Source organism: Crotalus tigris, unplaced genomic scaffold, assembly GCF_016545835.1.
Source record: "Crotalus tigris isolate CLP2741 ecotype Arizona unplaced genomic scaffold, ASM1654583v1 scf7180000018081.1164505, whole genome shotgun sequence".
Taxonomy (NCBI): domain Eukaryota; kingdom Metazoa; phylum Chordata; class Lepidosauria; order Squamata; family Viperidae; genus Crotalus; species Crotalus tigris.
The window spans coordinates 284,910-311,536 of NW_024096813.1; the positions used below are offsets into that span (position 1 = coordinate 284,910).

Genomic DNA, 26,627 nt, shown 5'->3' on the forward strand with positions numbered 1-26,627 from the left:
TGATAAAGTTTTCTAAAAGTGACCTTTGCTTTGGAGCAGCCAAAGGGGAGCAATGATCTTTGAAAGAAGCTAAAGAAATTAGCTCAAGTAGACATAAAGGCACTATGTTCCACACATCTAATCATCAAACAATTTTACTTTATCTGAGATAGTCAGAAGAAATTATATTGTCTCCAATCTTTTCCTTCCATTTTTGGGGCAATGTGACAGCTCTGAACAGTATGTCTCTATCTGTAGAAGCACCCAAGGGTATAAACCCCTGTAGCATGACAGTTTCAAAGTCCCAACAAGCCCCAAATACCTAAAAGGCATTTTCTTGCAATGAAAAGTACAAGTGGTTTGCTGAACTTTTGAGTGTACAATAATCCAATGAATTCTGCCCTGTGGAGAGAAGACAAGCAGATGGGACTTGACAATCCTGAGCAAAGCTGTCTTGTGTGACCTTTTGCTCTCCTTTTTTTTTTCTTTCACTCAAAAGCTGCCTTTTAAACTACAGCAATTCTCATCCAAATCTCCAGCTATAAGGTGTTACTGTAGAATCATAGGACTGGAAGGGAACTTGGAGGATTTCTAGTCCAACTCCCTGCTCAAAGATGCTTAAACCATCCCAATCAAATGTTTGTTCAATCTAATTTTGAACACCTACAGTGATGGAGCACCCAGAACTCCAGGATGCAAGCTGTTCTATCGATTAATTTTTCTCACTGTCAGAAAATTTCTCCTTACTTCTAGGCTGGATTTCTCTTTAACAAGCTTCTACCCATTACTTCTTTTTCCTGTCCTCTAATTTCTTAGCGAATAAGTCAATTCCCTCTTTTTTGTAACAGCCCCTCAAGTACTGGCAGACAACTGTCATGTATCCCCTAATCCTTCTCTTCAGTAGATATACCTAGCTCCCTCAACCACTCATTGTACGATTCAGCCTCTTTATTTAGCATTGTTGCTTTTCTCTGTACATTTTCCAGGTCTCAACATCTTTTATGTATCATGGTGACCAGAACTTGACACAGTATTCCAACTGTGGTCTCATCAGTGTGGTGTAAAGCAGTACGATCACTTCTTGTTGTCTTGACAGTATCCCTCTGTTGATGCAGGACAGCGTCAAGACAAAGAAAAATTATATACGTTCATCTCTGTTGCACCCCAAAAATATTAACATTTCTAATTTCAGATAAATTTCAGATAGCTCCGCCCTACCATTCGCCTACTGATGCTATGCCAAGTTTTATATAAGAATACATGAATAACCTTGCCTCATAATGGTCAACAAGATGCCTCTGGATTGCTCAAAAGCAAAATATGGAGATGTACCATAGTTAACTTGCAAAAGAAATTTGGAGGTAAAATACTCTCAATCTGAAAGTTTCATTGAGCGTTCAAGACTCAATGTACCAGATAAACATGACCTCAATAACATTTGCCCAATCTTCTCTTAAAACTATTGACATTAGTGGCCATCACTATGTCTCATGATAAAGAATTCTGCAGATATATTCATTACACTTTTCACTGTTCCTCACTTCTCTCACTTTTCAAATGTTTCTAATTCATAAGACTGATGTGATATTTTTGAGTTATTTTTGACACACATTGCTGTCTAGTTTTAAAACATTGCAAATGAACATGAACAATCAATCCCTATAACACTGTATACGTAATGCAGAAAGAGAAATGGAGAAAGAAATGTTACATCTAAAATAATAAATAATCATTTATTATTTTATCATATCATAGCAAAACAAACCAAATCTTACATGAATGAAAACTTTAAGATGCCTGGTAACTGCAATTATATATGATAGAATGAAATGAAGACACCCTACCAGAAGAATTAAAAGTGTCTCTTAATCAAAATTGCTAGATTGTCAAAAATATTGTTTTTTTTTAAAGGAAATTTGCTAAGAAACATTTGCCCAAGTAGAGGAAAGGGCAGATTAGTAAGCTAACATTATGTAATGTTAATAAGCTAACATTATGTAATTCTATGTGGTAGGGTATATTCATGAAGCAATTATTGGGCAAACTGCTATTTGTTTATATCCCACTTTTATTAATTTTATAAATAACTCAAAGTGGCGAACTTTTCCAACACATCTTCCTACTCCTATTTTCCCCACAACAATCCTGTGAGGTGGATTTGGCTGAGACAGAATGGCTGGCCCAAAGTCACCCAGATGGCTTTCATGCCTAAGGCAGGACTTGCACTCACAGTCTCCTACTTTCTAGCCTGGTCCTCTAACCACTAGACCAAACTGTCTTTCATCATTTGCAGTGATGTTTTCAGATACTGCTACCTACACTGACTTTGGGCACAAGCAAAGGAAGATTAATTTTAAGATTAAGATTAAGACAAACACTGCCACTTAGCTGAGGGTTAGTATGAAGAAGATGACCAGTTTTGTTCTGTGCTAATTCATAGGATTAATTTAAAAAATTGGAAGAAAAAACATTTTGCAGATTCTTTAGGAGTCACTCCCTACCAGTATGTAGCACAGATTAACTTGGGAGGCAGAAAGCTCTTCTGTACTGGAGAATTTACAAGGGGAATCTCAAAGGGCAACATCAGAACGAAGAAGCTCACCCTTATCCACCATGGGTGCCCTCCATCTATGTAGCGTTTAACTGCCCAAAATCTAGTATGGGAAATTCTGGGAGCCCGCATATCTGAAAGTGCCCTGGACAAAACAAATTGCATTGCAAAACTCAGTTGAGCAAGAGATTTAACTAGAAGATGACCCATGTTTTTAATCAAACTGTATGTTTTTGTCATATGTTCACATGTTGCTTCCAAATGCAAATCAGTTTAAAAACATACCAAACAAGGATCAGGGAGAGCAGGTATCAAATTTGCATTTAGTAGTAATATATTGTTATTGTTGCTGTTGTAATTACCACATCTTAGATACTGCATCTGTGCATAATTCTTTTAAAGAAAACACATGTTTTCTTAATAAAAAGCATGCTGGGTAAATTTTGAACACAGTTCCAAGACAATTGCAATGAATATTACTTGTCAGAAAAGAAGGCATATCACCAAAGAGACCTTGTAAGAGAATACATTGTTTTAATACCGGACCTAAACCTCAGTTCTCATTATTAACTTTAAAAAATAGTTCATCTTGCAGGCATCACAGTTGGGAGAAACAAAGGGGGAAAAGTATACAGTACAATCTCTGATGTAACTAGTGAAATGGAAATTAAAATGAAAGTATTCCCCGTGCTTCATTGCACTGACTTATACAAGTAACATAGACAAGCTTTACCAAGGAGTTATTTTTGAGACAGGCTAGCATAAATGTCACTGTCACTAAGAGGAAATGTCCTTTCCTATCCAAGTCTGAAGAAAATTTTGTACTGTGGCTTGTCCATATTATTTTCTATGATTTAGTGCAATGAAGCACAGAGTTGCTAGCTTGGTTTTTTATATTAAAAAAAGCACATGCAGAAATTTGTGGAAAGGGTGGCATTTGTTATTCTGTAAAACAAAATTGAAAACTGTGCTGAAAAACTCTTCAGATAGCAAGAATTCTTAAACCAATGCAGAAACTGCCAATCAAAACACACAGGGCAATTTTTCAATAATTTTACTAATTCATAACAGCCATTACCACATTCAGTTTTAAGGCAGCTCATCTCCATGATTTGGCAGCAGTACAACTGCTTCAGGTTATTATGGTGAAAAAATAAAAGAATAATTTAAAAAAAAAGTTATTTTCTGTATTCAGTAGCTAAAACAAATGCACCACTTAAACAGTTGCTGCTGAAATTACGTAAGCAGAGAAGTTAGTTCACTATATATCTGTTCTCTATCCTATAGAACCAAACACATACTATGCAGTGCTTGCAAGTATATTATATTCTTTTCAAGAGAAGCAATCATGGAGCTTTTAAAATAAAACTTGGGAATTATTCCAATATTTTTCAAGCACAGCCATATAAATGTATTAATACTGAAAATGTATTTTTAAGTTGTATGTTGTACTAGCACAAATGTGGATCAGGACAAGAAGTGGCCACAAATTATTATTTTTTTGCAGTGCACACAGCTGACTTTTTGGCATTAGTTTTCTCATTTGTCCTGTAAGTATGGAGAATGGATTACAGAGGATGATGGTAGTGTGCATGTATTTATGATCCTGCCTTATTACTGTGATATTACAACTAATCATAAACTGTACACGAACCAGTGCATATGGCTACAAAAAAAGGCTAATGTAAAATTTTAGATTGTGTTAAATGAAAACATGACTTTTTAAAAGATGGAAATAATGTTTTCATTTTCTTATGCTGAAAACTGTGGCATAGGTGACATGGAATATAGGTAGAATATATAATTTAATATTGTCTGAGATATGGAAAACAAATCCTATAGGAACAGGTTGAAGGCACCAACTATGTTTTGCATGAAAAGGGGAACCCTGAAGACAGACACAACAGCATTCATCAAATAGCTGAAGAGTTACCCATTATTTGTATCTTTACCTCCAGGATCTGAGTAGATATATTTCACTCTTTAAAAAAGCAGAACTACAACTAATGATATTAATCAAAGGAGGAAAGATCTTGGTTGAAATGTTAGGATCTTGGTAATAGCAATTTGAAAAGAGACCCAAGTTCCTATCAAGAAAGTGAACTTTTCCTTGTCTTTAAAGAAAAATTCAGGGAATGCAGGAGACTGGACAAAAGAATGCTCAAGACTTTCCCCAAGTCTATGATTTTTCTGAGTACTGTGGGTTTTTCACCTTTCTGAATTAGGCCAGGATTTTAAGAATGTGGTTTACATCTAATCTTTCCACTGGTTCTGTTCCTTTCTCCACCCCAAAAAAAGGAAAAAGGAAAAAGGAAAAAGAAGGAAGGAAGGAAGGAAGGAAGGAAGGAAGGAAGGAAGGAAGGAAGGAAGGAAGGAAAGAAAAGAAAGAGTGAGTGTGTGTGTGTGTGAGAGAGAGAGAGAGAGAGAGAGAGAAAGAAAGAAAGAAAGAAAGAAAGAAAGAAAGAAAGAAAGAAAGAAAGAAAGAAAGAAAGAAAGAAAGAAAGAAAGAAAATAAATGGTGCTTCAGGGTAATTAATCCAACTAAATTAAAACAGTCCATTCGGAATGCTTTTGTTTATACCTACTTATTAACTACTTCCAGATTAAAAAAATGATTATTTTATTTTCAAGTAAAAGCAGTTTGGAATCACTAACACATCACCAGCATCTGGAAGAAAGATGCTAATTAAGATTTCAGAAATGATGTAGGAAGAAATTCTCATATTTGTTACTCTCATATAACAGTTGTTTGGGATTACAGCACACTCATCTATATGATTGCAAATTAGTAGAAATTTCATTCTCTTTCAGAAATTTACAAATCTGTGAACAAAAACATTTGGGATGTACTGTACCTTTTACTAAATAATAATTTTCAAGCCAGTTTTCTACAACTATTAATTATTCATCCTTTCTTTCTTCTACCTCTTCTCACAAGTCTCCCAACATTAAAATGGTGTCTCCAGGCTTCTTGGGTCATAGAATTTGTCTGTTTATCTTTGGTCGGCATTCAGCTCTGTCTAGATAAGGCATGTGCTATTTCCTTCTTCCACCATACTTCCATATCCCTAATCGTTACAAGAAGCATTCGAACTTTAATATTCATGGTATAGAGCACAGCACATTACACCTGTTATCTGGATTCCTAGCAGCTATTAGGTTTGAACTACAGAAACAGAGGAAATGGGGACCGAAGCAGGAGCTTCTAGATCACTAATAATACAAAGCACTCAAATAGTTTGAGTGCATCAGTTTATCTGGCAGCAGAAGTAAACTGGTATTTTGACCTTAAACTCCCTAAGTTCCATTTATGAAATCTTCCTGAAGAGAGATAAATCAATAGAACTAAATAACTCATACATTCTAATATATTCTATATTTATTCAGTTTTAATTAAAAAACACGGTAAAGTCTATATCTGTGATTAAAATATTCACATATCTGAAAGCCAATTCAGCCAGGTATGCATGTTCACTACAGCTCAATACATAATAAGGCAGAAAAAGCATGCTAAACGTAACTTCTGGACTTCTTTCCAATCTCTCTGACAACACAGGTCATAGCAGGCATCTTCCATTTTTGCCTCTGTTATGAAGTAATGCCTCATTCATTCATGGATTGTTTAAAATTAAAACTTTTAATAAAAACATATATAAAAGAAAAATAATATAGTTGGCCAGAAGAGAACTTAGGGTTAGAATAGAGAATCAAAGCCAAAAGGTTAATAGCATTTTGATTTAGAAGGGAATTAAATAGCTTCTTAAGAAGACTACATAATGGATGAGGAAATATTTTATGGCTTAAAATAATGTTTATATATAAATTTCCAGTTTAGAAACTGCTGAAAGAGATAGATCTAGAAACATATCACGAAAAATGTAGAAACAAATTGCAAAACTTCAAAGATACAGAGTTCTAACCACAATTTCAATAACATTATGTAAGCTCACGTATGTTTCTGACTGCCAGTGGAAATACTAAGAAAAAATTATAGTGCTTATGTAAAGGAGAGAGTCCTACAAAACTTTCTTTACTCAAGTTGAAATTGGTTTACAAAACTACAAGTCATTTATGCCTCAGCTCGTTCTGTACTGTCTATTTTTTCTGATTTAAATCTGCCAAAATTTCAAAGGAAGCAAATAAAAAAAAAAGAATGGAAGACTGAAAATTTCTATTATTATAAAAGTATGTGGGTCTCAAGTGTCCTTATTAAAACAGAAAGAAAAATGTATCACTCATCATTCATCCGTCCTCTATTAATTTCCCTATTCTAGTTATTCCCATTTAAGAAGCAGGTATAATAAAATAAAGTCTAATAAAAATATTGTGTACTTAAGTCCTTTACAATGGGAGACAGAAGATATGCTATGCTATGTATAATAGGATTAGATACATTTTGCTATATGTAAATGGCATGTAACAGCATGTAAACAATGAGATTTTTCTCCCAAGCATATGTTGGATTAGCCAACAAATGTAGTCAAGATCTGTAAACAAAAGAAATTATTCCACCTATAATTTATTTGTATGGCTTTATAAAAGTATTAGTTCAGAATTTCATATTCAGTAAATACTCACGAAAGGAGAATATCTCTATGTCTAAAGCTCAAGTCACTCTTTTAATGGTTACAACACACATATATTCTGTTTCTGAAAGGAGTAAAAATATAAGCAATAGCTACCTGCACTTCGTAGGTTAGGATCTAAATCAGGCATCTCTTTACAAGCTTCTGGACTAACACTATATATGGAGGCTCCTGCTTCATTGGTAATGCTGTAAAATAAAAAGCATAGAACATATCTTTTATTTTAATAACTGATGAAAAAAATGAGCAACAAAAACCAAAGGTTGAGAAAAACAGAGTTCTCTTAGAGACAAAAATGCACCAACCATTATCTAAAAGAGAAACTTGGCAAGATTTGTGTTTGTTTGTGTGTATTCCCAAATTTAAATATATGTGGTATATTTTCATTCTTCACAACCTGAATACGAAACACCAAATTCATGTGAATATCACCTGTTTAGAATACTTTCACTTGCGTAGATGGCCTTATTTCAGTAAGATTTGTGAACAAATCTGACAACATTACATCCTGCTTTAGAATATCTTGGGCTACATAACTTTCATACTATTTCTAAGTGAACATTGTATTTGGAACACATCAAATATGTAGTTGTAGTTGAAGTAAAACAGATCGAAGAAATATAGATCTCTAGATAAAATAAATACAATCTTTGAAAAGAACAAAACAGCAGGCAATCATTAACTAAATTCAAGTTGTATTATTTTATAGATTTAGGCCACTATCTAAAAGCCAGAATGACATGATTGTGACAAGCACAGGTTCCTTTTCATCAGAACATTTAATAACTGAGTTTCTCATTGATGCATTTAGAATTTTGAACTATAGTTCTGTAATTGTAGGTAACTCTAATGTTAACAGCAGCTCTTCATCTGCAGCAATAACACGCCTGTCACTTCAAAAAGGCAGTACGCATCCACATAACAAGGTTATACAAATATAACTTATATTTATATTACAACATTCCCCCAATATAAAATTAAACATGCCTTTCCTAAATTAGGATAGAACCAACTACTTCTTCGTAGTCTCTACAATAACTCCCACCACTATCTCCTTCAAAAGCTAACCAAGTCTCCTCTGAAAGCTATCCGAATCACAGCATCACTGAAGGCCAGCCTTAACAGCTGAAGTTACAAACACAAAATGCAAACTTACATGGCATGACTATCAGTTATCCACTGCTGAGATGCCTTCAAATGCCTCTACAGCTTTAGACAGAGGCAGATGCAAAGGGGAACTGAAATAAGGATCAGAGCTGAATCTTATTTAAAAAGATTAACACAGAAATCCAGAAGAGGGGATTGGCTAAGACAAGATGAATTCCTTTTCACCTACTAGTGCAAACTTTCAGGCTGAATGCACAAGAAAGAAAACAATGGCATTTCTGTTCATAGAAAAGAACCAGCCCTTCAAGTTTTATGGGTCAGAGGCAACTGGACTCAATTTTATCCATTTACTGAAAATACAACTTGCATACAATTGCTTCTGTTGATAAAGAAGCATTTGTTGTTAAATATTTTAAGTGTAAATGTTATAGTACAAAATATTATAATACACTAATACAATATAAAATAATATAAACTGCCTCTGAACAAATGTATGGGGCATATAAAATCACAGAGGTGCATGAAAAAACTAAAATCTTGTTTTTAAAAAATAATTTGTGTGTTTGTGTGTGTATGAAATTCTTCTCAATAGCTAAGATTACTTAAGAAAATACCTAAGGAATATGATCCAGTTACCTTGCATTTTATTCTTGTAAAAAAAATGACATGAAAAATTAACTTTTACAAGTTACTGAAATAATTAGCCATTTGTCATTAATTTAATTAATTTATATTGCCTGTTTTGCTTTGTTTAGCTTTTGCCCTTCCAAATTGCTAATAAAAAGTGTACTCAACATTGATCAAAGCATTTACTATGTTTCAGAAAATCCTTTTTCTACAAGCTACCTTGTGCTACAATTTACAAAAAAAGATTCTAGTATCACATTTAAAATTGCTCTAGACTGCTAAAACCCAGATTACTTTTGTTGAATTATGATGAATAAAAAGAGCCGACACAGCAGTATTAAAACCATTGCACAGAAAATGTGTCCTAAGATTTTCTTTAGGAAGTCTAAAAGGAATCACCTTTCAGTAATTTCTCTCAGCATATTGTCAATTATTTCTGAACACAGCTGATAATGCTTTCAAAAATACATTCTGTCTTTTAAATAAAGCATATAAGAAGAGAATCCGCAGATTAACACAATAGCAAAAAAAAATAATCAAATCACTATTCCTCATAATAAGGTCCTTTTATCCTCACATCACTATTGCCACAGTTGTGAATGCTTTAAAAACAAAACCAAACCAGTAAACAAAAGTCCAAGCCACTTGATTTTATACACATGTTATTCTAAATCTAAATAATGAAGTTATTCAATTTAAACATGTTATTTTACTACTCATGACAAATTAAATAAATTTCATAATAAACATTAATAGAATGATAAAATAGAAGAACAGGGACTGTTTCAATGGAAATAGACATTGTTTATATTTCCATTATATATCTTTATAAAACTTATATTAAGTTTCCTAATTGCATCATATTGACTCTTCCAATTTTTCAAATGTGAAACATTAGAACAAATGGAACATACTTTCAAGCAAAGAATGTAAATTATTTTAAAATACTCTAATCTAGAAATGCAATTTTTACTTTATTCTGCAAAACATGCATAACATGCAACTGGTATATCAAAATGCACAGTAGCAAATACAATATAGAAATGTTAATTATTTCGCCCAATTACTAGCTGGAAAAATAAAAATAATACTGAGCAGGAACTTTCATAACTTTTGATGAAAAGTATGCCGAGCTCCAAAGTAATTACATTTATTGCCGCACAAATTTGAAAACTCTCCCATGAAACTGGATGATATTGTGAATAGAAGGGCACATTTATAAAAAATATGTATTAATTTCATCCCCTCCTAAGCCAAGATTTTACAGGCTTACCATGATTTATTTCCAAACCACATAGGTAAACCTGCCCATGTCAACTGAGGCAGGGATGGGGGTGGGAGAGAGAAGGAGGGTTAACTATTCTTGATTACAGTTATCAATTACACATGCTTCCAGCAACATACCAGCAATCACAGATGGCAATCTTTTGATCCTGGGTAATGCTTAAAGTGGAATAAAACATGGGAAGGATGAAACTTGGGAATTAGACATTTTGACTTTTTTTCAGTGGATACAACTAAATCTAACTGGAAAGTATACCATCTCTTCTAATTTCTTTTCCTGTGGTTCTAAGATATTAGAAACATTAAGAACTGAACTGAGTAACAAAAAAAAGGATCAGGAAAATTGACTATCAAAGAGCAGATATTTGCAGGCTTGATAATAAATTATAAGAATACTATGCTGTTGTATTTTAAAAGTGTGTATATATTTTTTGATTCCTCATCAGAGAATGACAAACTCCACAGGATATTAAAATCATGGAATGCTGTTATAAAAATTATTATTGGTAAGCAGCAGTCTCCAAACCAAAATGTCTATGGAGAGTCTCAATCATTCTGGTCATGGTTATCCCAAAGGTGCTTTTTCCAAAAGGCAATTGGACTTTTTTGGTTTTTCTCCTTTGAAAACATTTCGTTTCTCATTCAAGAAGCTTCTTCAGTTCTGAACTAAGCTGAAAAAGCTTCTTGGATGATAAGTGAAAAATTTTCCGAGAAAAAAGAACAAGAGAATGCTGTTGCCTTTTGGAAAAAGCACCTTTGGGACAGTCTCCAGAGCAATCTTCCTCATCTTGATCTCTTCATGTTTATTGGGATTATCATTCTTCCAATTCTTAAATAACTAGACTGGAAATTTTACAAATTATGGTTCAAACATCCAATTGCGGAATCATGATACTGAATAGCTTTGAACTAGGACCAGAATCCTCATCTACATGTAACACTTTTAGGTCATCTCGATCCAGTTCTACTTGACAGTAGGATTAATTGAAAGCAGGGTGTGGAGAACTCAGATTTATAATCAGAGCTCTTTGGAGGAAGAGCAGGATAAATCTGTACTAAATTATTATAATCACTGTGGAAAGCTTTCCTTCACCACCCAGAAGAGAGGATCAGGCAACATTTATTTTGGATTCAAGGCATTCAACTGCTGGAAGCAAAGGATTATTTTCTGTATTGAGCTACTGATATATCTGGTCTGAGAAATTCAAGCACAGAATCTTGTGTTTGGAACATGGCTTGCCCTCAGCAGAGAGATACTGATGAAGATAATACTGCAGATCATTGAAATGAGATAAAGATAAAGCACTTCACACATTAGAATACAAGTGATAAACAAACAATAACAGTTTAGACTTTTAAGAGACTTTAAGTCTTCAGGTTTCTAGAATTAATTCAGTATATATATTTTAACTTTAAAGTTCAATAAGTGGAAGACAATCATTTAAATAAATTTTAGCAATAATGCAAGAAAAAAGTGTATATCACCTGGGTTTTAATCTGTTTTAAAATGGCAAAATAAATTGAGGATGAATTTGGCATTCTCTGTATGTCTTACTCATAGTTAAAGTTAAAATATATAAAACAGTGAAGTAGAAAATATTTATTGGAATCAGTTCCATTATATGGAATAAATAACTTTTGTATTACATAAAACTTATTCAAAATTATTATTCAAAGGCCATGCGAGTTGAGAATTTTGTAAACGAAGTCTAATATAGTGTCCCATTGAAAAGTTTACATAATGGCAATGCCATACCTAATGCATATGATTGCTTGGTTTGCTCTGTCAGACATGTCCTCAAATGACAATATATGTGACATCAAAAATTGACCTATGGAATTAAAATAGCTTTGAGAAAACATTTCATCAAAAAAAGTTTCCTACAGATCTATAAATCCATTTGTATGGTCATCAAAGATATGCGTGCTTAGAGAAAGGGGAGAAAAAAATAACAAAAAGCTATTAGCTGTAACTCTTCTGTGTGAAATGTATTTTGTAACAGTGGTGAGAAAAATGTAATCAATATGTTCTCTATAATGATCACCACACATGTGGATGACATAGTGACTGGACTACACAAATGCAAAATAAAAATTATTACACATCATTGTAGCTACACTGTCTACTTTCTCTGTGAACCTTTCAGAGCAAAGGGCCAGGATTTCAGGAAAGTGGGGAGAAGAAAAATCCATTGCCAGAACTCTAATGTGATATTGGATTTCATATGTGTACTAAGGCAATTTGTTCTTCCTGTTTTCTTCTTAAAATATATTCCAAAGCTATTTTTACACATATACAACAATGTTGGAGTCTTTGAAATGTATACTTAATATTGTATTTTTCTTTAAAGAATAAATATTTAGTTTGTTGCCCATATTTGGTGTCCTTTGCATCATTTGACGTGTTACCTACACAAGATTTCAAAGTCATACTTTCACTTATTGTTTAGCTAAAATTCATTCAAACACCTTCACATAATTTCCTTTTGAATAATGCATAAAGAAGCTAAATCAAAAAACACTGGCATGAAGAGAATAATGGTTATATCAGAGTTTAGATATCTAAAAGTGTTGTTTTGGCACCATCTGGTGACTAACTACAATACTACGAAAACATGGAGTGCTTCAATATTTAAGATCAGCACTGGACAAATTGGTTTATAAATACATGAACTACCAAACTAATGCAATTTACTCTCCATCAAGACTGCTTTTAAACTAAATTTATTAAGCAAAATCTTCCTCTGTATCACTTTCATCACTTTTTAAAAAAATATTTCCCATATACAGGAATGGTATCAAAACAACCTTGTATTTTATAAAGAGAATTTTATATTCTATAAGGAATATCTCTATTACCATATTGATATGTTGCAATAAAATACTATGTTTTATTGTCATCTGTATAAATCTTATTTCTAACAACTGATGTAATTTTATAGCATGCTTTGCTAAAATATGGAGATCCTATTTTAGATTAACTTGCACCCCATCCACATTTTTGACTGTACTTTTTGGTTTTAAGTTGTATCTATTTAAATACTAAATATTTTTATGAAACCATAATTAATTAATTAATGTATATAATTTGTTTTTTTCAAACTCAGTCTTGCCATTACTGGTTGCCATTGCACTGATTCTTCTATCAACAATGCTGAAAAGTCAGCTATTAAACATCAAAAACACCTGCCAGGCTACCCAACATCCTTTACATGGAAGATCTGTAGCTTTATGGAAAAATAAAGGGACTTGCTATTCAAAATTGGATATACAGCCAAAATATTCAATGAAGTTCGGACTGAAAAAAATGTTTCCTCCCTTACCATCAACCAGGGAAAAACAGTGAAAACTAAAGGAACCAAGATATCTTATGGAAATATCATAAAGATTCTGGAGGACAACATCAAAAATACTGAAATCAAGAAGAATTGCAATAGCATTTAGACTTATATGCCACTTCATAGTGCTTTTCAGCCCTCTCTAGGCAATTTACAGAGTCAGCATGTTGCCTCCAACATGGGTACTCGTTTTACTGACCTTGGAAGGATGGAAGGCCAAGTCAACCTTGAGCCAGTCAGGATAGAACACCTGGCTATGGCAGAGTTAGCCTGCAATGCTGCACTCTAACCACTACACCAAGGTTAGAAGTGAATATATCATGAGAGTGAAGAAAATCTTAAAGTCCAAACTCAGTGGAGAAATTAGGTGGGCATGTTGCAAATGAACCAGATAGCTGAAGAAGAAAATAGGGCATTGGAAGAATATCTGAAGGACAGTAAAGAAGATGTACTGAAGCTAGTATACCATAAAGGCTTACTGAATAATGGAGAATGGTGTACAAGAAAGAACAAATGAAGAATAGAAAAGAGATATGGCAAGGCAAAGGATTTACATGGCAAGAATTTAGGCCAGTTGCTCTCTCTTTACCCTAGGAAGAAATCAATGGCAATTTCCAAAAATCTTGTCAAGAAAACTGCAGGGACTTGTCCTGGCAATAGCCAGGAAAAGACCAAGCCAATAAACAACACCCACCGCCACTGGCACTACATTCAGAGCCTGCAGTATACTGTATGTACTGTCCTGAAAAATGCTGGCCACTAGCAAGCAGGTTGCAGCATTCTATACCAATTTAGTTTCCAGGTGGTTTTCAACAGCAGTCCTAATGTGAGTAGTCAGTTTCATTTGTCATCATTGTGAAAACAACACCTTTTTTATATACAAGGTAAATGAAACACCACACACTCAATTTTGATAATTTCTTTAGCGCCTCAACATCTTATTCTTTTACTATGTGATATTATAGCACTTCTCATTTCAATGTATTTTAGCTGCCCCTAACAAGCACATTTGCTTGGTCAAAACTCAGAGTCCCTGTTAGAAACATCCTCTGTGCACATGCCAAAATATCACTCCATCTCATTCATCTCTTTTCTTTGAGTGGATTCTCAAAGCTTTAAATTAAAAAAGAAAATCCCTCTTATGAAACAAACACACTCCCATATATGCTCAACTGGATTTAAATCCCTACTTGAGCTCACTCATCACTTTTCATTATTCTCCCCATAAAGCAATACAAACGCTTTGCAAAAATATGTTTCCAAGATTATGCCCTGTAAATGTTGTACAGGTGAGTGAAAAGAACACACATTTGCAACTATGTATCTCTATGCATACACAAAAGGAGGACAGATTTTCAATATTACCCTCAGTCAAAAGCAACATGAAAACTGCAATAATGTAGAGCTTATTTCTAATGCTACTGCTTGCCATTGTGAGCAATTCTCACAAAGCACAGAAGATGATAAAGCTTTCAACATAAATTAAAACATAGTGTGTGTGTGTGTGTGTGTATGGTAAAATCCATCAGATGCAATCAAAATTCAAAATGCATTGGATTAAAAAAAATACCAGCCCAACAAACATCTGAACATCATGATAAATGTCAATTTCAACAAGCTGACCTATTAATGTCATGGTCCTTTCAGATAGCCTATTCTTCTAAGGAGGCTGAGCTAAAGTGACTCTGAAAGCCACTGAACCTATAGAGCTAGATACAGGGAGCAGGAAAAGACTGACCCCTGAATGCCGGGACATCTTTTTTTTTCTCCAGAATCCAGATTTCCTCAACTAGGTCTTTCTTAACCAGAATTCTGCAAGAGGTCACGCTTGAACAGAAAATAACCACTTTTTTTAACTTCATATGTTCTGCAATGCTAGTACCCACAATGGTGACAATCTTTATGTACTGCAACAGCTTCCTATTTTTGTAAATGTTGTAAACTGTGGATTGTACAGGTTAGTAATGAATTGTACTTATTGCCATTTTTATGAAGGAGTTTCCTGAGACCAATGCTTTGGTTGTTCCAGGTTTTAGGAAGACCACAATTTGGTTAAAGTGAGCAAGGCAACACCATCCCCTCTCTCCTCAGCAGCTCCCTGCATAGTATATTCTCCTGTCCTACCAACAACCCCATATTCCCATGTCCCCCATTAAAATGATATAGAGACTCTGGAAAGAGTGCAGAAAAGAGCAACAAAGATGATTGGGGGCTGGAGGCTAAAATATATGAAAAATGGTTGCAGGAATTGAGTTTGTCTAGCCTAGTGAAAAGAAGGACTAGGGGTGACATGATAGCAGTGTTCCAATATTTTAGTGGCAGCCACAATGACGGGGGGGGGGGTGTCAGTCTATTTTCCAAAGCACCAGAAGGCAAGACAAGAAACAAAGGATGGAAACTAATCAAGGAGAGAAGCAACCTAGAACTAAGGAGAAAATTCCTAACAATGAGAACAATTAACCAGTGGAATTGTTTGCCATCAGAAGTTGTGGGTGCTTCATCACTGGTGGCTTTTAAGAAGAAACTGGATAACCACTTGTCTGGAATGGTATAGGTTGTACTAAAAGAGTGCAGGATTCCTTTTAACAGTCAAGGTAAGCCATTCAAGCAACAAATTTATGAATTTGAAAAAAAGCTATCATTAATAAGTAATAGTATTTCTTATACTATAATTATATATTATAAAATTATAAATTATAAAAATTATTTGATTCCTTTTTTATTTCCACAGAAAATTAAACTGCTTCAGAGGAGGAGGTGGCGAAAAACCCAACTATCTAGATCTTACTTTTATCAAATAATAGAAAGATGGTGTGATGGCCAATCCATAGAAGTTCTTTGAGTAAAAGGAGTTGAAAACTGTTATGTCATGAATTTATAGTAATACCACAGAATGAATTTTTCCTAATACCTTTACCCTTTATGGTCCTATAAGAAATAGTAAAGTATTAGACACTGTTTAGGCAAGAAGAAGGTATGTTGATATTCAAATAATTACAAGAAGTTTCATCAATAATGCATGGGGCTTAATGGATGTATGTCTACATGGAAATATATATGGAATGGGATACCTCAGAATTCTGTCCTGGGTCCAGAATATTCAACATTTTTATACATGACTTATATGATGGGATAGAAGAGATGCTCAATACATTTTCAGATGAAAGCAAACAGGGGGATGGGGGGATGGAGGATTGTTAAAACCTTTGAAGACAGGATCTGGGTTCCAAGGGCTCTTATTAGGCTTGTACAATGGACCTTATCCAGGAAAATGCAGTTTAGTAACAAGTGATGTAGATTTCTGCACTTAGGTAGGCAAAATCAGATGTACATGTATAAAATAAGTACCTGGTTTAAATAGATTTGTGAGAAGGATCTAATGTCCTTGTGGACCACATATCAAACATGAGTCAGCAGTAGACTGCAGCTGCCAAAAGAGCAAATGCAATGTTGAAGTAAATCTAATAGAGGTATAATGTTCAGATCATAGAAAATAACAGTTCTGCTCTATACTACACTGGTCAGACTATACCCAGAATACTGTGTGTAGTTTTGGTTGCCACAACACAAGAAGAATGCCAGGGAATGGGAAAAAGAGCAAAGAGATGGTAAACAGTTTGGAGGTAAAAATCTTATGAAAAATAGTTAAAGGAATTGGGTATGTTTAGCCTAAAAAAGAGATGTCTAAGGAAAAATACGATAGCAGTCTTCTAGTGCTTGTCACAGGGGAAAAGATGTAGATTCATTCTCTGCAGTGCCTCAATCAAGGGCAAGAACCAATAGCTGGAAGCTTTAGAAAGAGAGATTTGAACTCTAAATAAGGAATAATAAACTTAAACTAAGTAGTAATTGTTCAAAATAAACTATTTAGCAATGAAACACTTGCCTTCTGGAATTGTGGATGGTTAGTCACCAGAGGTTTTCAAACAAAGATTTTACAGAGATTTGTCTATGATGGTCTAAGGATTTCTGCTCAAGGCAGGCTTAGAAGTACTCCAAGGTACCTTCTATCCCTATCATTCTATGATTCTACAAGGCATTGTAAGCAAAACACTAAACAAATAAAATAATATATTCAGATACAACAGGTTTTCTTAAAAGAAAAACAGAATTTAAATATTTGAACCATCATTGGCTTAAAGAAACAATAAATAAATTGCAGTCCTTTACAAGGATTTGCTTTCTCTCTCTTCATTGCACCAACAGGAGTAGCAAGCTTGCTCTGCAGGTCTAAACTATGCCCTGCATAATTGATCTGTTGCTTTTAAGTGTTAAAGAAGCCATAGCAACTGTCAAGCAGTTTTCAAATTCTTGTTATGCACAAAGCATAAATTTAAAGAATGAGTGATGCTGACATTGTATGTTTTTGTTTTAATAGTTCACTGATTGTTAACCAGTAACAGCCATGCTCCACATGGGATTTTCATGCGAGACTGCAGGCAGAGTGAAATCAGTTTCTCATCTCTTTCAGGCGTGACAGAAAGCACAATGGGCACTTTATACTATGACAGATAATTTTCAGCTCAAAACATAATATTTTTCCTTCACAAACTGAGATGTGAATCCATTTCTCCAAGTCTGCAAATTCATAGCTCCTCTTTTCATTTAGATCATTAAAAATGAAATTGAAGCTTTTAGTTAACCATAATTTTTCTCTTCCTCAAAATAGATCAGCCATGATATTTTAATTTCAAACTATGATAGAAAGTATTTGGTTTTATTTTTGGCCTTTCTGTGAAGAAAAGAGGAAAAGAACTGCAAGGCCTAATAGAAAGCTCATTCATAATATTCAGCTTATTAGGTTGTAACATGACTATTACAAAAACATTACATGATTTCATTGACTCCACTCTTTTTTTAAGAAACAGTGTAATAAAACAACAGTTTCCACACTGTTAATTATTTATTCTCAGACAAATAAGTGGAAACAGCAGAACAATTTTAGTACTATTATAAAACTAAACCTCTCCTGTAAGTTCTTCAGTTCCACCACATAAAAACAAACTGTGCAACTGTGACACTGGAATCCTTTATCCATTCATCTATGAACCATGTCCTCAGCATGTATTTGTAAAGAGAAGAACGGTCAGATATCTGTCTTCATTGTGTAAGAAAGGGGTTCAAATGGCAGGTGTCAGAGAGCATTAGCTTCACATGTGGTGCTCAGAGGCAGAAAAACCACCAGCAGTATGTGGCCATGTCAGAATGGCACACTGGTTGCTGTACAATACATATCTGAAAAGAGCAAATCTCAGAATCTGTTAAATCAGTTGGGGCCAGATGCTGTTATCATAACAAAGATGCTGTTATCATAACAAAGAATCTGCAAAATAAAGTTCTGGTGTTATAACTTAAAAATGTGATGCTTAGTAGGGCTATGCAAATCCTTTGAAAGAGGAAATTTGTAATGTGAAGAAGTGTCTTTTTTCAAGCTCACACAACTGGTTTGAAAGTTGTGTCCACTTGCATATTTTTATCAGCAAAGTGAAGTGGCTATGCCTATATACACAGGGGCAATTTCCTAACGAATCACACCAGCCTGGAAAAAAACATAATTGTTTTAACAATTTCAAAACAGGTGCTGCATAGGTGCTCCCATGCATTCCAAAGTCTCTGTATAGCTCCCTCTTTTTGTATATATATTAAATATTTAATTCTTGTATGCTTCATTAATTTCTACATTGTAATTCCTAAATCTTTCTAAGATATATAGTATATATTTCACATTTTACATTCTTTATATTATTTTGCTTACTAAATGCTATAAAGATAATATAATAACTCTTTTATTGCTTACAGCATGTGTATACCACTGATTTTCTTTAAAAAAAACCTTGTCTCATCTATTATAAATATATTGCTGTTTACTTTTAGGCAGTAATGGGATTGAGCATATCCAGATAATATATTTAACAGTCAGCAGAACAGCAATTGAATACCAGGCTCAAAATATAAATTGCATCTTCAGTTAGAAAAATAAAATAACATTGAAGCTTACATTAATAGACAGCTAACTGATGGACAGCCAACCTCTAAGCACATATTTATAAAATACATGCTTAAAGCAGAACTTGAATCATTCTTCATCAACCTGACAGACCTATTGTCACCATGTCCCCATCACCCAATTTTAGATACATGGATCTTATGAAAAGCTTTGAAAATATGCAGCCTCTTTCCTTGTCTTCTCTGCTATTCCTTGTCACAATACCAAATGTTTTTTTCCCCAGTTACATATGTTCAGCAGCTGTCATGACAGATCTAGATCTGAATCCAAACTGACCCCAAATATCAGGTAATCTGAGAATCCTTAATGCCCTGATCTTCAAGACAGAACGGCAGAGATACAACCTTGCTTTGGGAGATTCACATTAAAGCAGTGTTAAATTAGCCCAGGGTGTTTCAATGACATCATAGATTTACTGTAATCAGGTAGATCTTCAGACATTCTTTTAAGGCAGTTTAGGAAATTACATACGTGAGGCATAGGCAGATACGCCTGGAAATAGAACAATGCCATATTGAACTAGATCAGCCACTGACTCCTACCAAACATGACATGTAAAATCCATAATTAAGATCCCCACATTTCTGTTTATTTATTTATTTATTTTATTTGCTCTTTGCAGTCAAGCAGAATTGATGCTAGGTAAGTCATTTGATTATGTCTTCCCATGCCCTCTCAAATTTAAGTACTTTTCCCCTATGCTTCACTTATAGAAAAGCACTACAAGAGATTTAGACTACAGAAATGGATTGGAAGAAAAATATTAACACTTGACATGACGTAATATAACATAACACAACATAACATATGCCAACAGTAACTAGAGACCATGTACCCTAAACAGACACATAACTGAGAGTGATACTCAGTTACCCACCATTTAAAAATTTCCCACATGGCTAGATTATCCTACATTATGGTGTTAGTCGGAGCATTGTAAGAAATTTATATTGGTGATCAGGCATCATGGAGGATGACTTTTTGAGAATCTTTTAAACCTGAGGCAAGGTATAATTTATTATTTCTTCAGATGTTTAAAACACTGCCTTTTTTAATAATTAAAAAATGCCATGTAATATTTAGTTAAAACATATGTGTCCTTTTTGATCCCAAAAAGAAAGTTAATGATAGATTGAAATATAAGGCACAGACTGATTCAAATGAAAAATATTATTTAATAAATGTATAAGACTATCCAACTCTGTCATGATCTGGAGGAAGAGCCAAAGACATTTTGATTTGGATTTATCCCCAACCCCACCTCAAAGGGCAAAACTCACATCCTATATCTGAGCTACTTAGAAACAGGATTACATTGTGAAGTAAGTAAAAAGCCTATATCTTTCTTACAACACATATGCAGACACACTTTCAAATAGCCTGCTATGTGAAATCTTTTAAGAATAGCATATTAACTTAACAACAATGCACATCAACTTCTCTGCATCATGTCACACAACAATTTCAACTTCTATAATATACATTTCAAGATGATGCTTTTTGAAAATCAGGATCACACATAACATGTTTATTTGTATTTGTAACAAGTGAAGGGTAAAAAAAAAAAACCTCAATTTGTAAAGCTCTGATTGCTTCTGATGAGTTGTCAGCCAAAATGACTTTGATATTAGTCAACTAGCCCAAAGCACTTCAACCATATGGAGAAATCAATGATGGTCCAGGTGCATGGTATTAATCCATTTTCACCATTTCATCAGAAATCTGCTGATGAACATCACTCCCACTCCCCCCCAAGAAACATGGCAAAACAGGAAATCCTAGTCTTGTCCAATTATATAATATGGCCACAATCAATCTGCATCATTATCATAGTCACTGGGGCCCTTAGTCTCAAATTCTACTCAAATAAAGTGGAGTCCCCACATCCTTCCTCATCTATTTTTTGTTTTACTAATGTAATCCATTTAATAAACTGAAGATAATTAACAGTGACTTTTCATGATGGTATTCATTTTATAGAAAGTTCCTTGTAGTAGAAGGTCAATTATTTAAAACATTTTGATTGCCCAACTCCACCAAAATAACTCCAAGCAATCTATAAAAAAAATTAAATAAAATTTAATGAAAAAACACAAAACCACAGTATATGATCTTATAAAAATAGTTAAACTATAAAAAAAATACACTGGCAATGCAAACATAAATAACATCATCATCCAATCAGGGCTCCAACACATTACAGTCAACCCTACAACATAGACCTGATCAGGAAGCTGACTTCATCAGAAAACTAGAATTATAGTTTCTTGAGCATGCCTGGCTGAGGAATTCTGGGAGCTGAAGTCCACAAGTCATAAAAGGGCCAAGTTTGAAGACCTCTGGGCTATAGTTTTTCTTCCCACCCACTTATATCCCCATTAGTCAGGGAGGCATCAATATGAATCTCTTATACTTTCCTGATAGCTTAAAGCCTACTTCAATATCTGTTACTGACCTAACAACTTTTGAATTTCCTGTCCAAGATTATCTCCATGACTCCCTACACCAGGGGTATCAAACTGCCAGCCTGCAAGCCAGTTGCATCATATGGAGACAGCACCCACCCCAGCTCCAGCAATGCAAAAAAGTCACGATATATCACAACATGTCATGTGACGTGGTGAGTTTGACACCTATGTCTTACACCAGTGGTTCTCAACCTGTGGGTCGGGACCCCATTTGGGGTCGAACGACCATTTCACGGGGGTCGCCAAACAACGCAGTCTGCCATTTTTTCCCCTTTTCCTTAGCTGTGCTATTCCCTTTTATTCTATTGGCTTTTGAAAGCCAATAGAATAGACTCTCTTGAATAGAGTCTAATTCTATTGGCTTTCAAAAGCCAATAGGAATTGTCCAGGCTGTCTCTCCCTGCTGGGTCCGCCAAAAGTCCCATTCTGCAAACGGTGCTGCACCAGTTGAGTAGACCTCGACTTACGACCGGTTGAGTAGTCCTCGACTTACGACCGGTTGGGGGTCGCGGCATTAAAAAGGTTGAGAACCACTGCCTTACACAGACCCCAAGGCAGCAAAGTATCAATAGTTTTTCTCAGTGCTTTTTTGTAAAAAAAAAAAAAAAAAGATGTCGGAACTCATACATGTCATACAACCCTTGCCTACTCTACAAAGTTCCAATCAAAAAAGGTGCCAGAACTCTGTTCTGGGCATTCTATGACAAAAAAAGCCCTGGTTTTTCTAAAGCATAAAGGGTTGAGAGCAACCATATATCAGGAGGAAGGCAATTCAATAAATTTGGGCCTGTCACCTAAAAGAGGTCCTTCCTGGTTACCACAAGATGGCATTGTTTCAATAATGGAAGTGTGTCTTTCCTATCAGACCATATAGATACTCAGAAGAGATGGTCTTCAAATAACTAGCTGACGCCATGTAGGGTTTTAAAGGAGATAACTAGTACCTATCCAGAGCCAATTAGGGCCTCGTGCAGATTGCAGAGTGGTGGTGTCATATAGACATGGCAAGGAGTGACAACAATAATTGAACTGCTGCATTCTGGAACAACTGTAGCTTCTGGATAGTCTTTTAAGGGCTGCCCCATGTGGAACAAATTACAGGAATCTAAATGGGAGGTGACTAAAGTGGGAGTGACTATGAGCAGGCCTACCAATCCCCAAAGAGGCACACTGACATACTAAACAAGGCATGTCAAACTGCCAGCCCGCAGGCCAAATGCGTCATGCCGAAACTGTGCCCACCCCATTGCCGGCAATGGGGAAAAAAATCCCGATACATTGCACGACATCACATGACATCGCAAGTTTGACATGCCTGTACTAAAGGATCCTTTAGCCATAGCTACCACCCCAATATCAAGTAATTGTGAATCAGTTCTGGGATCCAAGGAATTCAAAACACCCAGCCAGGTTGATGCCTAGTTTTTTTTTCTTAACCTTGTGCCAGTTTTAATTTGATTTTATATCATCACTATATATGCAAAGGTTTTCTTGTGATTGCTTTCCTCACATATGCTGTTAAATAATTAGGCTAAAAAGGAGAAGAATGGTGGATGCTCTTTTTAATAACTCTAAACAGAGAAATTGGGGATGCACCTTATCATGCAAGGTTGAAAAGCAATACACACCAATCTTTTACTATGGAAGACCACTATTTACATTCCCACTAATCTTCTGCTAAGGAATATTTCTTCTTGCATTCAATTACATTTCTATTTTTTCACATTTACAAGAAACAAAAAATAATGCAATGGTATGACCCATCTGGGTATTCCTGTCAGGAAGTGAAAGTCAGCATACTACTCCTTTTATTCCATCTATATATTTTATTTCTTCCATGATGGAATTCAACTTGAGAAGCCTTGGAATGCCAGATAATCTTTCATCCAGAGACAAATATAGTCTGCTTCAGAAAGGTTGCTGTAGCACATGTGTTCATAACATGTCTTGGGCTTGTGCAATCAATGGTCTTAATAATTGTAACACATTGATTTAGAACAGCCAGATTTCAATTTGAACATCCTTTTTAAAAATAAAATATTCCAAAATGTCCTAAATACTGGTAAACAAAATCTGTATTTAAGATTTGCTGTCATTTATAACAGGAGTCCCCTGTATCAGTCTGTGGCCTCTTAGAAACCAGGCTGCACAGTTGGAAGTGAGCAGCAGGTGACCAAGTGAAACCAAAACCATTTCCTGGTCCATGGAAAAATTGTCCTCCATGAAACCGGTCCCTGATGCCACTGATTTATAATAATCTATTCCCAATTTAAAAATATTACTAATACATTTATTTGCCATTTTTGTACATCTAATTTTAATATGGCTTCCTACAAAGCATCAAATAATGTTGACTGCAACACCTACTGGATATTTACTCTGAAGTAAATCTTAGCCTACAATCCCATATACACTTACCTGCAAGAAAGCCCTATTAAATTCAGTGGCAATGTTAAAGAGAGGCAATGTTAAAGAGACTGTATTCTTAACAAATTTTCTAGGCAATGTTAAAGAGACTGTACTCTTAATAAATTTTCACCATAATTTTGAAAATGTCAAAGAAAAATTCTTCGATCCTTTTATACCTCCATCCAAACATGAAACAAACTGATTTAGTTGTAGCAAGCAAAAGCTTGTAAAAGGATATAAGACAGCTGAAATATTTGACAGACATCATTAAACGCCAGGGGATTTGTATCAGCCATTTTACTTTAAAAGGAGCTTTGAAGTTGGCTATCTTTCATGTATTTCTTTCATGGTACATTAACAAAGAAAACCGAGTGGAGGTAAATCAAGTCCCAAGGTCACCTCTAGAGTTACAGCACCCTGGGTACCTGATGAATTAAGAATTAATGCCGCATGAGTAGCAAACATAATGAAAACTATGGGCTGTTAACCAATCTAGTTTTACAAGTGGATCTGAACCCTTTTTATCTGCAACCAGAGCAAAGACCTTTTAATCCCTCCCACCACAGTCTTGAAATATAATTATCATAATGTGAACCTAAATGTTAAGTTGCCATTCAAATGGAGAGAGTGCTGTGAAGCAGAAAAGTAAAGGTAATTAGGCTAGGAGCTGAAATACTAGATATAGAGGAAGCAAGAGGACTTGAAAGTGGCATTTCTTAAAAATCCAGAGAGAATGAGGCAGATCTTCAGCAATATAGCACACATTAGAGTCAAAATGGGTGCACAAAGGTTTAGACAGGGTTTTATGAAATGTCAGAGAATTAGAACATTAAACCAAAATGTTTGCAAATGAAAGGCCACGTATGAAAGCCAAGAAGCAAGTCCACTGGGAAACACCAAAGCAGTTGAATACAGTTTATTGGAAACTAGTTCTTAGGTGCAGTTTGCTTAATTTTGGCAAGATAAAAGATGATCAATAGTTGCCCATTTCTAGAGCAGCAGGGAGGGGGGAGGGATTGGGAGAAAAAGGTTTGATCAAAATTTAAAATGAATAGTACAACAAAAATAATCTCAAATAAGAAAAGATTACAGAAAAATCAGTACAAAGTCTTTCCCTAGACCTTAGGCTATGATGGGCATCATGCTCCCACAGGATTTAACAGCTAGCTGGACTGTTCATCTGATTGTACACTATTCTCCTCATGTTTTAATAATTAATTTTGTGTGCTGTCCTGAGTCTGTTGGATGCCCTTCTACATTTAATAAATATATAAATGTTGTATTTTAAGTTCTGCATTTTTAACCTTACGTAATTTCATTTTTTATGTGTAAATAGGATATATAAGTCCCTCAGGGTCTTACATATAAGCCTATAAGCAAACAGGGATGGGACTCTCCTGTTTAGTGATTATTATTATTATTTGTATTTGCTTTTTAAGTTTTTTGTAGTTATTTTTGTAATGTACTTGAACTATTTTTTGTACTCTGCTTTTTTTATGTTATTTATTGTTACGAGCTGTCCAGAATCATGTGGTATACAAATTGAATAAATAAAGCAAATAAATACACTTCAACATGATTTTAATTAATTATAAGTCAAGAAAAATACTTTTAAAAATGTATCATAGAAACCATTGAGTGTATGTAGGAAGAAGCTTAATATCTTTTAAGAGATTTACAAATCATGGTACATATGATTCATTCTTATTTAAAATAAATATATACAATTATTTATTTTAGACTAAATCTAGACTCATCTAAGACTGTCCACTGAGATCAGTGGGAGCTAATTCAGAACATATATGCAGAAGGGGAGGTAGATGTTTGTGACTACTGCCGCCACAAATTTCAGTATACACAACAAGGATTATGGGATTAATAATTCAAGGTATCTTGAAAGCACAGACTGCAATCTTTAATATTCAACTTTCTATTTTTTAAAAATTATATTTGGTCTTCACAATAACCTTGCCTGCTTCCCGCTAGTCTTTTTCTTAACCACAGTGTCAAAAGCTTTGCACCTATTTTTTAGTTACACGTACTTTATTGTTATGCTCAGATCCTTAAACAATGAACAATTATAAAAACCAGATTCATAAAATAAGAATTTAGCCTATACCAAACAAATGAAAGCAAGAAAATTTGTACATCATTTTTCTCTGCTAGCATCAGTGTTATCTCTTGCCCTTCAAGATAGTACAGACTAAAAGCAAAACAATGAATACTAACTCTATATTTATTATAAGTTTACATTAATAGAATCTTGCAAGA

At 34.5% G+C, this 26,627-nt stretch overlaps 1 protein-coding gene across 3 annotated transcripts in view; it reads right to left on the minus strand.

Moving 5' to 3' along the window:
* SRBD1 (S1 RNA binding domain 1) overlaps positions 1 to 26,627 on the minus strand; it is a 157,989-nt gene that overhangs the window by 87,881 nt on the left and 43,481 nt on the right. For all 3 annotated transcript variants that reach the window (XM_039347469.1, XM_039347468.1, XM_039347466.1), the window contains exon 15: positions 7,213 to 7,304. In XM_039347469.1, coding sequence (XP_039203403.1) covers positions 7,213 to 7,304 — 92 coding nt within the window. The remainder of the gene's footprint in view (positions 1 to 7,212; positions 7,305 to 26,627) is intronic.